Consider the following 15,092-nt stretch of genomic DNA (forward strand, 5'->3'; position numbering starts at 1 on the left):
TCATTCTAATTCTACGAATCTGCCCTGAGAGGAAAAAGAAAAAACAGATAGGCACAAAGATTTAAGCACAAAAATGTTCACCAGTGTATTATTTACAATATTATAATACTATCCAAAAATAGGGGCAGGGTAAATAAAATGATCAAATATTCACAGCCTATAAAAAGAGGCATACCACAAAAAAAAATCCTGGGCAAAAAAATTAATGACATGAAAAATATATAATACGTTATATAAAGGGAAGAGAAACTTACAAAATTACACCACATTATTTTTCATTTCATTTTCCTATATACAGAATACGACCAAGGAGTGAGCATACCTACTTCCACAGTGATTATCCCCTAGCTGAGTTAAAGACCCTAATCATATGCTGTCAAGGTGATAAGACCTGGATCAGAAAAAGCCTCACTGGAAGAAGTAGTATTTGAATGGACAATGAGAGTAAAATAAGACTCCGAGCAGAGGGCTCAACTAGCCATCATTTTCCTCAAATTAAAACTGTTTTACAAGTAACTGAAAGTCGCTCAGTTGTGTCCGGCTCTTAGCGACCCCATGGACTATACAGTCCATGGAATTCTCTAGGCCAGAACACTGGAGTGGGTAGCCTTTCCCTTCTCCAGGAGATCTTCCCAACCAACGGATCAAACCCAGGTCTCCCACATTATAGGTGGATGCTTTACCAGCTGAGCCACAGGGGAAGCCCAAGAATACTGGAGTGGGTAGCCTTTCCCTTTTCCAGCAGATCTTCCCAACCCAGAGATCAAACTGGGGTCTGCTGCATTGCAGGCAGATTCTTTACCAACTGAGCTATCAGGGAAGCCCGATTCACAAGTAACAGAAGTACCTGGAAAAGATTAAGAGTGTCTGTTTTTAAAAGCCAGCAGGGGGCACCCCATTCAAAGCTATAATTTGAGGCTCACCGAAGGGTTAGATGTCATTTTCTTTTCACTGAGCATACCACAACTCTTCTCAAAGTTTACTAGGCTCAAAAATGATGTAAAAATCCTATTTTGTAATGCCAGAATTTACCTTGGGAGAGTAATATTAGAAGATGTGTAAGAGTAATTATTCAAGAAAGCATTCTGTGGACACCTGTTGCTTCCCCCTTATTTCACCAGCAGGGAAGAATTCCTCTCCTACCACTGGCCCATTTTACAAAACGCCTTCACCTTCGTGTTTTCATGTGCTTCTCAACGGTAAACTAAGCTTGACAGCACCAACTACAGCTCCCACACCCCCAAAATATACTAAGCACCCACTAAGAACCAGGCACCGTACAGATATTTCATACACCTACTTCATTCAATATTTAACGTAAAGAATTTATACATGTATAACTGAATGACTTTGCTGTACAGCTGAAACTAACACAACATTGCAAATCAACTATATTTCAATTTTTTTTTAATTGTAATTGTTACCAAAAATCTATGAGCTTGGTACACTACCCTCATTTTACAGATGAGGAAACTGACATTCAGCTGTTGTAATAATTTCCCAAGGGGCAGACCTGTGATCCAGTCCCACATCTGTCTGAATCCAAAGCACTTTCATCATCCCACAGAGATTCCCTCAGAAGCTGAGAGTCTCTGAAAGAAATAATCAATCATCTGATCGAAGCTCACTGGTGACCAGAGCACAAAGCCTGCTAACACTTCATCTAATGTACTTTTCACCAAGTATGCTGCCTCCATATAAGCAGGTACACATCCTTCCATCACGAGTTTACAGACCATAATCTCATTATTTTTTGTGAACCACCTTCAGTTCAGTTCAGTCGCTCAGTTGTGTCCGACTCTTTGCGACCCCATGAATCGCAGCATGCCAGGCCTCCCTGTCCATCACCAATTCCCGGAGTTCACTCAGACTCAAGTCCATCGAGTCAGTGATGCCATCCAGCCATCTCATCCTCTGTCGTCCCCTTCTCCTCCTGCCCCCAATCCCTCCCAGCATCAGAGTCTTTTCCAATGAGTCAACTCTTCGCATGAGGTGACCAAAGTACTGGAGTTTCAACTTTAGCATCATTCCTTCCAAAGAAATCCTAGGGCTGATCTCCTTCAGAATGGACTGGTTGGCTCTCCTTGCAGTCCAAGGCACTCTCAAGAGTCTTCTCCAACACCACAGTTCAAAAGCATCAATTCTTTGGCGCTCAGCCTTCACAGTCCAACTCTCACATCCATACATGACCACAGGAAAAACCATAGCCTTGACTAGACGAACCTTTGTTGGCAAAGTAATGTCTCTGCTTTTGAATATGCTATCTAGGTTGGTCATAACTTTCCTTCCAAGAAGTAAGCGTCTTTTAATTTCATGGCTGCAGTCACCATCTGCAGTGATTTTGGAGCCCAGAAAAATAAAGTCTGACACTGTTTCCACTGTTTCCCCATTTCCCATGAAGTGATGGGACCAGATGCCATGATCTTCGTTTTCTGAATGTTGAGCTTTAAGCCAACTTTTTCACTCTCCACTTTCACTTTCATCAAGAGGCTTTTTAGTTCCTCTTCACTTTCTGCCATAAGGGTGGTGTCATCTGCATATCTGAGGTTATTGATATTTCTCCTGGCAATCTTGATTCCAGCTTGTGTTTCTTCCAGTCCAGTGTTTCTCATGATGTGCTCTGAATATAAGTTAAATAAGCAGGGTGACAATATACAGCTTTGACATACTCCTTTTCCTATTTGGAACCAGTCTGTTGTTCCATGTCCAGTTCTAACTGTTGCTTCCTGACCTGCATACAAATTTCTCAAGAGGCAGATCAGGTGGTCTGGTATTCCCTTCAGAATTTTCCACAATTTATTGTGATCCACACAGTCAAAGGCTTTGGCATAGTCAATAAAGCAGAAATAGATGTTTTTCTGGAACTCTCTTGCTTTTTCCATGATCCAGATGTTGGCAATTTGATCTCTGGTTCCTCTGCCTTTTCTAAAACCAGCTTGAACATCAGGAAGTTCACGGTTCACATGTTGCTGAAGCCTGGCTTGGAGAATTTTGAGTATTACTTTACTAGCGTGTGAGATGAGTACAATTGTGCGGTAGTTTGAGCATTCTTTGGCATTGCCTTTCTTTGGGATTGGAATGAAAACTGACCTTTTCCAGTCCTGTGGCCACTGCTGAGTTTTCCAAATTTGCTGGCATATTGAGTGAAGCACTTCCACAGCATCATCTTTCAGGATTTGGAATAGCTCAACCGGAATTCCATCACCTCCACTAGCTTTGTTCATAGTGATGCTTTCTAAGGCCCACTTGACTTCACATTCCAGGATGTCTGGCTCTAGGTCAGTAATCACACCATCATGATTATCTGGGCCATGAAGATCTTTTTTGTACAGTTCTTCTGTGTATTCTTGCCATCTCTTAATATCTTCTGCTTCTGTTAGGTCCATACCATTTCTGTCCTTTATCGTGCCCATCTTTGCATGAAATGTTCCCTTGGTATCTCTAATTTTCTTGAAGAGATCTCTAGTCTTTCCCATTCTGTTGTTTTCCTCTATTACTTTGCATTGATCACTGAAGAAGGCTTTCTTATCTCTTCTTGCTATTCTTTGGAACTCTGCATTCAGATGCTTATATCTTTCCTTTGCTCCTTTGCTTTTCGCTTCTCTTCTTTTCACAGCTATTTGTAAGGCCTCCCCAGACAGCCATTTTGCTTTTTTGCATTTCTTTTCCATGGGGATGGTCTTGATCCCTGTCTCCTGTACAATGTCACAAACCTCAGTCCATAGTTCATCAGGCACTCTTATCTACCACCTTAAGGCAAGATATAGTGGCAAAGGAGAACACCTTAGTGTAACTAAATTAAAACACAGGGATAAGTGTAAAGTATTTGACTCAGAATATTCAAGGGCTTCCCTGGTGGCTCAGTGGTAAAGAATCCAGGAGACAAAGGTTTGATCCCTGATCAGGGAAGATCCCACATACTTTGGAGCAACTAAGCCTGTGCTCCACAACTGTTGGGCCTGTGCTCTAAAACCTGAGAACCTCAACTCCTCAGCCCATGTGGGCAACTCCTGAAGCCCACATGCCTGAGCCCAGGCTCTGCAGCAAGAGAAGCCACTGCAATGAGAAGCCCGCCTGCCACAATTGAGATCCAGCACAGCCAAAAATAAATAAACCAATTAAAATTATTTTAAAAAGAATATTCTAAAGAGTAACCATGAATAAAGTTTTAAAGTAGTTTATATAACCTTAGAATTGAATTTACAATATTAGGATAAGGATAGCTCAGTTGGTAAAGAATCCACCTGCAATGCAGGAAACCCTGGTCCGATTCCTGGGTCAGGGAAGATCCACTGAAGAAGGGATAGGCTACTCACTCCAGTATTCTTGGGCTTCCCTTGTGGCTCAGCTGATAAAGCATCCGCCTGTAATGCAGGAGACCTGGGTTTGATCCCTGGGTTTGGAAGATCCCCTGGAGAAGGGAAAGGCTACCCACTCCAATATTCTGGCCTGGAGAATTCCATGGATTGCATAGTCCATGGGGTCTCAAAGTGTCAGACATGACCAAACGACTTTCAATTTCACTTTCATTTTTAAACTGACAATTGGAATGGTACAGAAAGGACTATGATTCAGAGTTATCATTACTTTAGAATAGTTTGTAATAAGTATTTAAGAGTATGTGCTTTTAATAAATATGCATGTTTTAACTACTTAATAAAATAAGAATAATTTATTAAAATATAAATGTTACTTACATATCCCAGTTTGGAGCTATTCGCAAATGCTGGATTAGCAACTGGAACTAGAATATAAAAATTAAAATGTATTTCAATCATGAAATGAGACAGCAATTGACCACTAAATTAACAAATCAAACCTATATACAAATGAAATGCAAATTCCACACCAAGGAAGTAATTATTTACAAAGATGCAAAAGCACTGAATATACTGGATAAAAACTAAGAAACAAGTACGTCCAGTTTCTCCAACTCAATTCTATTCTCTAAACATGCCACTGCCCCTCACCCCACAAACATAAGTACCAAATAAGGAACTGTAACACTACTCTGCAAGAAAATGAACTTAAATTTTTTCAAGGTAGTTCCCCAATGAAGGCCCAGAAAGGAAAATGCTCCTTTCTGAGGATGACTTCAAAAGCTCTGCCAAATTCCCATGGTTTCATTGATGAGCCAAGACAGCCCAAGAAATAATATTATCAGAGGAAGAAGGAAAAATGCTTAGAGACTCAATTCCCCATTCAGTGTCACATGAGAAACCTTGGAATTCACCAGGAAGACCCAGGAAAAGAGCCCCTATTCCACATGGGCAGCTCACTCCAGCAGCTGATGAAAAGATTGCTCTCTTATGATTTCATGGATGAAATAAATCTTACAATTACTACAAGTTAATATAAAATGCAAGCGTAACATAACATAAAAAGAAGCTCTTCAAAGTCAATGTCGATTCATATGCTTTTAGATACAAGCATTAAACAGAGGACAATACTGGCAAACCTGTCATCCTAATAAATCCCTTTTTTCATTTTAATTAAACTGAATTAGTATTTTAGTGCTTGCTTTTCTCACTATAGAAATAAAGTTAAGTGCAGAAGGCAGACTGCAAGGATGTGAAAGGAGTTATTTGCTTCCCAATATTTAGGAACCCACCAAGGGGGAGTGGAGGAGCCTGGTGGCCACCTCCCTGTGCCCAGCTACCACGCACAGGTAGCAGAGGAGATTCAGCTTGGCTCGCGAGGCCCCCGTACTCTTCTCAGTGGAGTCGATCTGTGAGCACACTTGTTGCAGAAAATCATTCCAATCCTGGTCTTCTAGAAATACTAATTTATCCACTGCAGAAGAAAGAAAATAGTAAAAGTGGGGATTATGTGAAAAGAGATTGCTACAAATGTTGCAAGAGAAAGAACAACACAGAATTTCAATAGCTAAAGTGAGGGCAAAGAAAACCCTAACTTTACACCATCAAAACCAAAACACTCCAAAGATGCCACCACTTTTAGTCACTCTTCTATATTCTTCTACTTTTCTACCCATGGAGATGTTGTAAACTATGTCAATGGAAAACTATGCTTAAAAAACAAGGCAGATGCCTAAATTTAGTAGAATTTTCTTGCAACCAAGAGCATAACAAAGTACTAAGTTAAATAAAACTGTACTCTGAAAAAAACAAGATGGCCTTTGCATAAATAAAGCAACCTAGCCTTAAGATATTGGAAAAGCCAAAATTTTTATAGTTATTATGAAGTCCCACTGAAATGACTAGTAAATATAACTAGGTTAATACAGAGCTGAAACCATCTGGGAGTACCACCTTCAAATGCCTACAAACAAAAGGCAGAAACTGGGAAATGAACCGCCAGCTAAAATTAACATAATTTCACCTAATCTCTATATTTAAACAAAATAAGCTTTAACAATAATTTCTTAAAATAATTCAAACTAAAGTGGAAAAGGGAAGGAATATTTCGAGATAAACCCCTCTAAGTTTTCATAAATTGTGCCTCTACTTGGAATACTTAAAACATGAACATATTTTATTTTACATTTACTTTGATTTCAATTTTTAGATTCTACTCCAACTATGATGAAGAATCTTTCCAGGTCTAGTTTAAAACATAATTTATCAAACAAAATACATCAAAATTCAAGGTATTAAAAAAATTCTTACACTCACCCTAAATACGACTTTCCATTAGGAAAAAAAGAAAAGTAACAATCATGCTTCAAGTCTCTCCAGGCCTACATTATCCCCCCAGAAATGAGCCATCTGACTCCAATCTCAACTGCCCCACTCCCTCAGGTAGAAATCTCGATTCTTCCTTATGGTTTCCAACTCTCTGTACCCACAACAGCACGATTAATGTTGGAAATTCAACTGGCTTTTAAGGTCCAGGGCGGGAGAAGGGCCCACACACACAACAGGAAAACCCACTCAGCTTCACAGAAACTTTCCTGCCCTGAAGAGTCCATGGCAGCCTGGACCCAGCTGAGTAAGGCAAACGCTGGCACAAGAGGATTATAGCTGGTTTCTTAATGCCTAGGGAAAATAGCCAGTTGGCAGGAAAATAAAAATTTAGCTATTCATAAATAAAATATTCCATTTACAATTAAATTTTATATTTGTATCTGTCTGCCATGAATCTATGTATTTGATAAGCCCTTTAGGATCCTACCTGAATGTGCTGGTAGATGCAATATTTTTGGATCATATTTAATTGGTGGTTGTTTCATAATCTGTGGTTAAAAAAAAAAAAAAAAACTTTTGAGATGGGTAACTGTCTCCCGATGTATCTCCTATTCAGTTCCATTCAGTCGCTCGGTGGTGTCCACCCTTTTGCGACCCCAGGGACTGCAGCACGCCAGGCTTCCCTGTCCATCACCGACTCCCGGAGTTCACTCAGACCCATGTCCATCGAGTCAGTGATGCCATTACAAATCAACAAGGTCAGAGAAGAACAACGTAAAATGTAACACAAAAAAAAAACAAGCATTCAACAGAACCCTTTCAGACTAATACACAAATATGAGTGATAAGGCGTAAAATAAAATCATTTCAACTGACGTCTGCAAAAAAATAAAACTTCATGGAAAAGAGTCAGTCCACCCTATCTTGGCTTACTCTTAAGCTAATTTACTTCTAGGTTAGAAATTTAGTTATTCAATAAATCTTTACTGGCTGCCTGTCAAGGCAAAGCACTGTGCTAAGTGGGAAGGGGGAGAGAAACACATCAAAGACATGATCCAACTGCCAGAGAGCTGACACTCTGGTTGGAAAGATACGACAAACATCTGTTAAACAGCAGAAAAAACATGAAATATTTATATTAGGATGCAAAACTGGCAGGACATAATTACAGACTTCAGAGAAATGTTTCTAAGAAACTAGAGAATCAATAAGGACTTTAGGTTTGATGCGGTCAGGATTTACGGAAGAGCTGGAAGGTGGGCTGAGGTCTTGAACAGAAGACCATATGGTTTTCTCAAGCAAAATGAAGACTACACGTAGCAGTTGGATCCATGAGTTTGGGTTAGCTGGGGGACTTCATTGTGACACTTTTAATTTAAAAATTCAACCCTCATTTCTATATCTAACGTTTCCAAAAACTCCCTAGGGAGCATTTTTAAAACTTTTGCTGCTAGTATTCTCGCCAAAAAATGCATAACATCATTTGTAATCATGAGAAATGCTTAGGCAAACCCAAACGGAGGGACATTCTACAAAATACCTACCCAGTACTGTACTCTTCAAAGTATCAAGATCATAAGTGAAGTCGCTCGGTCGTATCCAACTCTTTGAGGCCCCATGGACTGTAGCCCACCAGGCTCCTCCATCTATGGAATTTTCCAGGCAAGAGTACTGGAGTGGGTTGCTATTTCCTCCTCCAGGGGATCTTCCTGACCCAGGGATCAAACCCAGATTTTCCACACTACAGGCACGCTTTACCGTCTGAGCCACCGGAGAAGCCCAAGCTCATAAGAGACAAGGAAACAGTAAGAAATTACCACAAGACCATGGAGTACAAGGACCAATTGGAGGCAAAAGATCCCAACTGCAACGTGGGATCCTGGCACAGAAAAGGGACACCGGTGGCCCAAGTGATAAAATTCGAGTAAGTTCAGCGGTTACTCGCACTGTACCAATGCCAGTCCCCTAGCTCTACTAACCATGCCGTGGTCCTGTACAATATTAACACTAAGAGAAGCTGCACACAAGCTCCCCGTCTCTCGCCATCACCTGCCCTGCAATCCTGACCACCTATGAGAGCTATGGTCTCTCTGTGATTAGCCCCCCACCCCAGCCGAGGAGCGCTGCTCATTGACATGTGCCTTCACCACACACCATCAGGGAGCGTGTCTGCAATCATTCATCTAAGTAAGTATGGGCACGTGGCAGGAAAGAAAGAAAAGCAGACAACCACAAGAATCGGGGGAGAAGATAAGACTGGGGAATGAAAACGTCACCCAGATTCCAGCCCCAGGGTGTTAGGGTGTCTTTGGGGTTTTTCCGCACCTTCGGATTGTCAATGATTGGGGTGATGACGAGATCTGAGTCTGTGTAGATAAGCTCTCTCATCCGGGACTCCAGATCCTGCTGACTCATGTGGCCACTAGCAATCTGGAACAGTAACAAGAATTAGACAGTTTCTGTGACTGCGTGTGCTCAGTCGCTTCAGCCGTGTCTGACTCTTTGCAACCCTTGCACTGTAGCCTGCCAGGTTCCTCTGTCCATGGGATTTCCCAGACAAGAAAACTGGAGTGGGTTGCTGTTTCCTCCTCTCCAAGCAATCTTCCCAACCCAAGGATTGAACCCTCCTCTCTTGCATCTCCTGCACTGGCAAGCAGATTCTTTCCCACTAGTGCCACCTGGGAAGCCCATGTTTTAAGAGGCGGAGTCAGTAACATGCTAAATAGACTCCACTGAAAAAGGTCACTTGTATTGATGGACCTCCACTGCTCTTCAAAACACTTCCACAGTCAGTCTCATCTGATCTTCACAAAAACCCTATATCTACTGCATTATTATTCCTGTTTTTACAGGTGAAAAAAACAAAGCTCAGAGCAAGTAGCTGACTTGCTTGTGTTCACCACAAAGGTTGGTTAGGACTACGAAGCAGATCTTCGATAGTCTGATGTGCTCAACTATGAAGAGGCAATTATCTATGAAGAACTATGAAGATGTTACAATTATCAGCACGTTTTTTATCTTTCATTCACCAAAAATTAATCTATTTCTGCCTTACCAAATAGTCAATATAAAGCTTAAATTACAGTATAAAAAAATTCCAGGCTGAAGTAGGTATTAAACGCCTATATCTTTATAAATCCCAAAGTGGAACTGATACATAATGAAAACAAATAACTAGATGTTCCCCTTCAGTTATTCGAGATGCTTCTTTGTGCTCTTCTTAAATTCAATTTTTATTCCTAGTGCTGTTGCCTTAAGTATTTCACATCAGAAAAAAAAAAAATTGGATTTATGCATCAAGAATGTCCACTGAAACTCTGACCAACAAACTGATAACCAGAAAATCAAATCAGTAAAGTGAAAAATATATAGAAAAATAAACAATTCAAAACTAAGGTAAAGGACAGAATAATTAGCTAATAAAGTTCCTGGAAACCACAACCACCACTTTGCAACTTAGAAGACAGAATATTAGAGACTCATGAAGAATTAGGAGGAACTTTTGTAAAAAATGTTTAAAAAAAATTTAAGAACACAGACTTTCAAAACAGAAAAACTCAAAAGAAAAGCCAAGATGAATTCAACTGAAAAATGTTTTAAATAATCTAAGAATTAGTAAAGTAGACCAATTAGAAAACTATATATGTAAAAATTAATTTCATACATATACAGTGAATGTATGCACAAAAACAGGTTATAAAAATACCATATATCAATGACAGTAGCAAAAAATAAACTCAAATAAAATGCTCAGGAATAAATTAATCAAAAGGTGCAATCAGGTCTACTTATTACATGAAAAAAACTTATATAAAATTATGTCCCTTTGTTTAAAAATGAACATACATGTATAGAACCAGAAGTAGTTATAGCAAAATGTAATCAGTGGTTACTCTGCTGCTGCTGCTGCTAAGTCGCTTCAGTCGTGTCCGACTCTGCAACCCCATGGAATGAAGCCCACCAGGCTTCTCCGTCCATGGGATTCTCCAGGCAAGAACACTGGAGTGGGTTGCCATTTCCTTCTCCAAGTGGTTACTCTAGGTAGTAATTAAATAACAAGCAGTTTTTTATTCTCTTTGTCCTCTTCTACATTTTTCAAGTTTTCTAAAATTTTTGTAATTGAATAAAAAGCATCAGGTATCATTTAAAGAATTATAAAATCTAAGCTCCCTTATAGTAATTCTATAATTAGTGCTTGAATATTCTCAATAAGAAGATTACATACACTCCTCTACAATAAACATCTGGCAAGAGAAATTCAACATTTATCCCATTTCAGAATGCATCTTTTTACTTTTACACTGATTTCATATCTCACATTTAACAAAACATGTATTAGCACAGGAAGATTTTATTATAACCTTTTACCATTTCATTTCAATGCAAAATTAAGTTTCACATAGTTCAAATGCATTTCCCATTACATAAAAATTACAGTAAGAATTAAAAGCAATTATATCTACCATGCAAAAAGTACAATAAAAGATAACATGGAAAAATATTTAATTCAAAATATTTCTGCATTCAAAACAACTATGATTGAAATAAACTAAAGAAGGCCTAAATAGGTAGAAAGAGATCCCATATCCATGGAAGCAAACTTTATACTGCTAACATGGCAATACTCCCCAAATTGACCTAGATATTCAACATAATTGTTCTCACAATCCCAGATGGCTTCTTTTCTTTTCAAAACCTTGTGAACTGATCCTAAAATTCCAATGGAAATTTAAGAGACACAGAATAGACCAAGAAAAAAAAAAAAAAACCTTGAAAAAGAACAAAGTCAAGAATCATACTTCCTAATTTCAAAACTTACTAAAAAGTCACAGCACCCAAGACCCTGTGCTACTAGCGTGAGGAAAGAATCAGTCAGTGGAACAGAACTGAGAGTCCAGAAACAAACCTTTTATTTAAGTTAATATTCAACAGGGCTTCCCTGATAGGTCAGCTGGAAAAAATCCTCCTGCAATGCAGGAGACTCCGGTTCAATTCCTGGGTCAGGAAGGTCCCCTGGAGAAGGGATAGGTTACCCACTCCAGTATTCTTGGGCTTTCCTGTTAGCTCAGCTGGTAAAGAATCTGCCTGAAATTCACAAGATCCTGGTTCTATTTCTGGGTTAGGAAGTTCCCCTGGAGAAGGGAATGGCTACCCACTCCAGTATTCTTGCCTGGAGACTTCCATGGACAGAAGAACAGGGTGGGCTGCAATCCATGGGGTTGGAAAGAGTCAGATACAACTGAGTGACTAAGCACAATATTCAACAAGAATTTCAAGACATTTAAATGGGGAAGGAAAAGCCTTCTAAACAAATGGTGCTGAGGCAACTGGATGTCCACATGTAAACCAAAGAAGTTGGATGGACCTCCTTACCTCATGCCATATACAAAAACTAACTCAAAATGGATTGCAGACTGACAAGCACAGACATAAACCTTCATGACCTGAGAGGTGGCAACTGTTTCTTAGTTATGACACCAAGGGTAGAGGCAACAACAAACACAAAAAAGATAATCTGGTCTACTGCAAAATTAAAAACATTTGTGGTTCAAAGGACACCATCAAGAAAGGGAAAGAACAACTCACAGAATGGAAGAAAACGTTTATGATCATATATCTAAAACATATAAAGAATTCCTACAACTCAATAATGGGCAAAAGGATTACATAAACATTCTTCCAAAGAAAACATAAATTTCCAATCAGCACTTAAACAGATGCTCACTATTATTAGCCAATGAAGAAATGAAATCAAAACTACAGTGAGATCTAATTTGACACCCACTAGAGTGGCTATCGGAGAAGGCAATGGCACCCCACTCCAGTACTCTTGCCTGGAAAATCCCATGGATGGAGGAGCTTGGTGGGCTGCAGTCCACAGGGTCTCGAAGAGTCAGACACGACTGAGCGCCTTCACTTTCACTTTTCACTTTCATGCACTGGAGAAGGAAATGGCAACCCACTCCAGTGTTCTTGCCTGGAGAATCCCAGGGACGGGGGAGCCTGGTGGGCTGCCGTCTACGGGGTCGCGCAGGGTCGGACACGACTGAAGCGACGCAGCAGCAGCAGAGTGGCTATAGACTAGGAGCTGACTGTGGCTCAGATCATGAACTCCTTATTGCCAAATTCAGATTGAAATTGAAGAAAGTAGGGAAAACCACTAGACCATTCAGGTATGACCTAAATAAAATCCCTTATGATTATACAGTGGAAGTGAGAAATAGATTTAAGGGACTAGATCTGATAGATAGAGTGCCTGATGAACTATGGAATGAAGTTCATGACACTGTACAGGAGACAGGGATCAAGACCATCCCCATGGAAAAGAAATGCAAAAAAGCAAAATGGCTGTCTGGGGAGGCCTTACAAATAGCTGTGAAAAGAAGAGAAGCAAAAAGCAAAGGAGCAAAGGAAAGATATAAGCATCTGAATGCAGAGTTCCAAAGAATAGCAAGAAGAGATAAGAAAGCCTTCTTCAGCGATCAATGCAAAGAAATAGAGGAAAACAACAGAATGGGAAAGACTAGAGATCTCTTCAAGAAAATCAGAGACACCAAGGGAACATTTCATGCAAAGATGGGCTCGATAAAGGACAGAAATGCTATGGACCTAACAGAAGCACAAGATATTAAGAAGAGGTGGCAAGAATACACAGAAGAACTGTACAAAAAAGATCTTCACGACCCAGATAATCACGATGGTGTGATCACTGACCTAGAGCCAGACATCCTGGAATGTGAAGTCAAGTGGGCCTTAGAAAGCATTACTACGAACAAAGCTAGTGGAGGTGTTGGAATTCCAGTGGAGCTATTTCAAATCGTGAAAGATGATGCTGTGAAAGTGCTGCACTCAATATGCCAGCAAATTTGGAAAACTCAGCAGTGGCCACAGGACTGGAAAAGGTCAGTTTTCATTCCAATCCCAAAGAAAGGCAATGCCAAAGAATGCTCAAATTACCGCACAATTGAACTCATCTCACATGCTAGTAAAGTAATGCTCAAAATTCTCCAAGCCAGGCTTCAGCAATATGTGAACTGTGAACTTCCTGATGTTCAAGCTGGTTTTAGAAAAGGCAGAGAAACCAGAGATCAAATCGCCAACAGCCACTGGATCATCGAAAAAGCAAGAGAGTTCCAGAAAAACATCTATTTCTGCTTTATTGACTATGCCAATGCCTTTGACTCTGTGGATCACAATAAACTGTGGAAAATTCTGAAAGAGATGGGAATACCAGACCACCTGATCTGCCTCTTGAGAAATCTGTATGCAAGTCAGGAAGCAACAGTTAGAACTGGACATGGAACAACAGACTGGTTCCAAATAGGAAAAAGAGTACGTCAAGGCTATATATTGTCACCCTGCTTATTTAACTTCTATGCAGAGTACATCACGAGAAACGCTGGACTGGAAGAAACACAAGCTGGAATCAAGATTGCCCGGAGAAATATCAATAACCTCAGATATGCAGATGACACCACCCTTATGGCAGAAAGTGAAAAGGAACTCAAAAGCCTCTTGAGGAAAGTGAAAGAGGAGAGTGAAAAAGTTGGCTTAAAGCTCAACATTCAGAAAACGAAGATCATGGCATCTGGTCCCATCACTTCATGGCAAATAGATGGGGAAACAATGGAAACAGTGAGAGACTTTATTTTGGAGGGCTCCAAAATCACTGCAAATGGTGACTGCAGCCATGAAATTAAAAGATGCTTACTCCTTGGAAGGAAAGTTATGACCAACCTAGACAGCATATTCAAAAGCAGAGACATTACTTTGCCAACAAAGGTCCATCTAGTCAAGGCTATGGTTTTTCCAGTGGTCTTGTATGGATGTGAGAGTTGGACTGTGAAGAAAGCTGAGTGCCGAAGAATTGATGCTTTTGAAGTGTAGTGTTGGAGAAGACTCTTGAGAGTCCCTTGGACTGCAAGGAGATCCAGCCAGTCCATTCTGAAGGAGATCAGCCCTGGGATTTCTTTGGAAGGAATGATGCTAAAGCTGAAACTCCAGTACTTGGGCCACCTCATGTGAAGAGTTGACTCACTGGAAAAGACTCTGATGCTGGGAGGGATTGGGGGCAGGAGGAGAAGGGGACAACAGAGGAAGAGATGGCTGGATGGCATCACTGTCTGGATGGACGTGAGTTTGAGTGAACTCTGGGAGTTGGTGATGGACAGAGGGGCCTGGCGTGCTGCGATTCATGGGGTCGCAAAGAGTCAGACACGACTGAGCGACTGAACTGAACTGAGAGTGGCTATAATAACAGAGACACAATTGTAGCACTGTTTACAATAGCCAAAAGGTTGAAGCAACCCAAGTGTCTATCGAAAGATGAGTGAATAAATTGGTACAAACACACAATGGAATATTTCTCTGCCTGAAAAAGGAATGAAATTCTGATACATGCTAGAAGATACATGGACCAGGAAGACATTATGCTAAATGAAATAG

At 40.3% G+C, this 15,092-nt stretch overlaps 1 protein-coding gene across 11 annotated transcripts in view; it reads right to left on the reverse strand.

Annotated features, from left to right (window-relative positions):
* Positions 1-15,092, reverse strand: part of ULK4 (unc-51 like kinase 4) — a 508,471-nt gene that overhangs the window by 465,133 nt on the left and 28,246 nt on the right. For 8 of the 11 annotated variants that reach the window (XM_061396049.1, XM_061396042.1, XM_061396046.1 and 5 more), the window contains 5 exons: positions 8,973-9,077; positions 7,135-7,195; positions 5,612-5,793; positions 4,698-4,744; positions 4,317-4,364 (listed from right to left, as the gene is read on the reverse strand). In XM_061396049.1, the coding sequence (XP_061252033.1) occupies positions 4,317-4,364; positions 4,698-4,744; positions 5,612-5,793; positions 7,135-7,195; positions 8,973-9,077 (443 nt within the window). The remainder of the gene's footprint in view (positions 1-4,316; positions 4,365-4,697; positions 4,745-5,611; positions 5,794-7,134; positions 7,196-8,972; positions 9,078-15,092) is intronic. The other 3 variants (XM_061396048.1, XM_061396045.1, XM_061396043.1) reach the window with 1 other exon arrangement.

This window comes from Bos javanicus, chromosome 22, assembly GCF_032452875.1.
Source record: "Bos javanicus breed banteng chromosome 22, ARS-OSU_banteng_1.0, whole genome shotgun sequence".
Taxonomy (NCBI): Eukaryota; Metazoa; Chordata; class Mammalia; order Artiodactyla; family Bovidae; genus Bos; species Bos javanicus.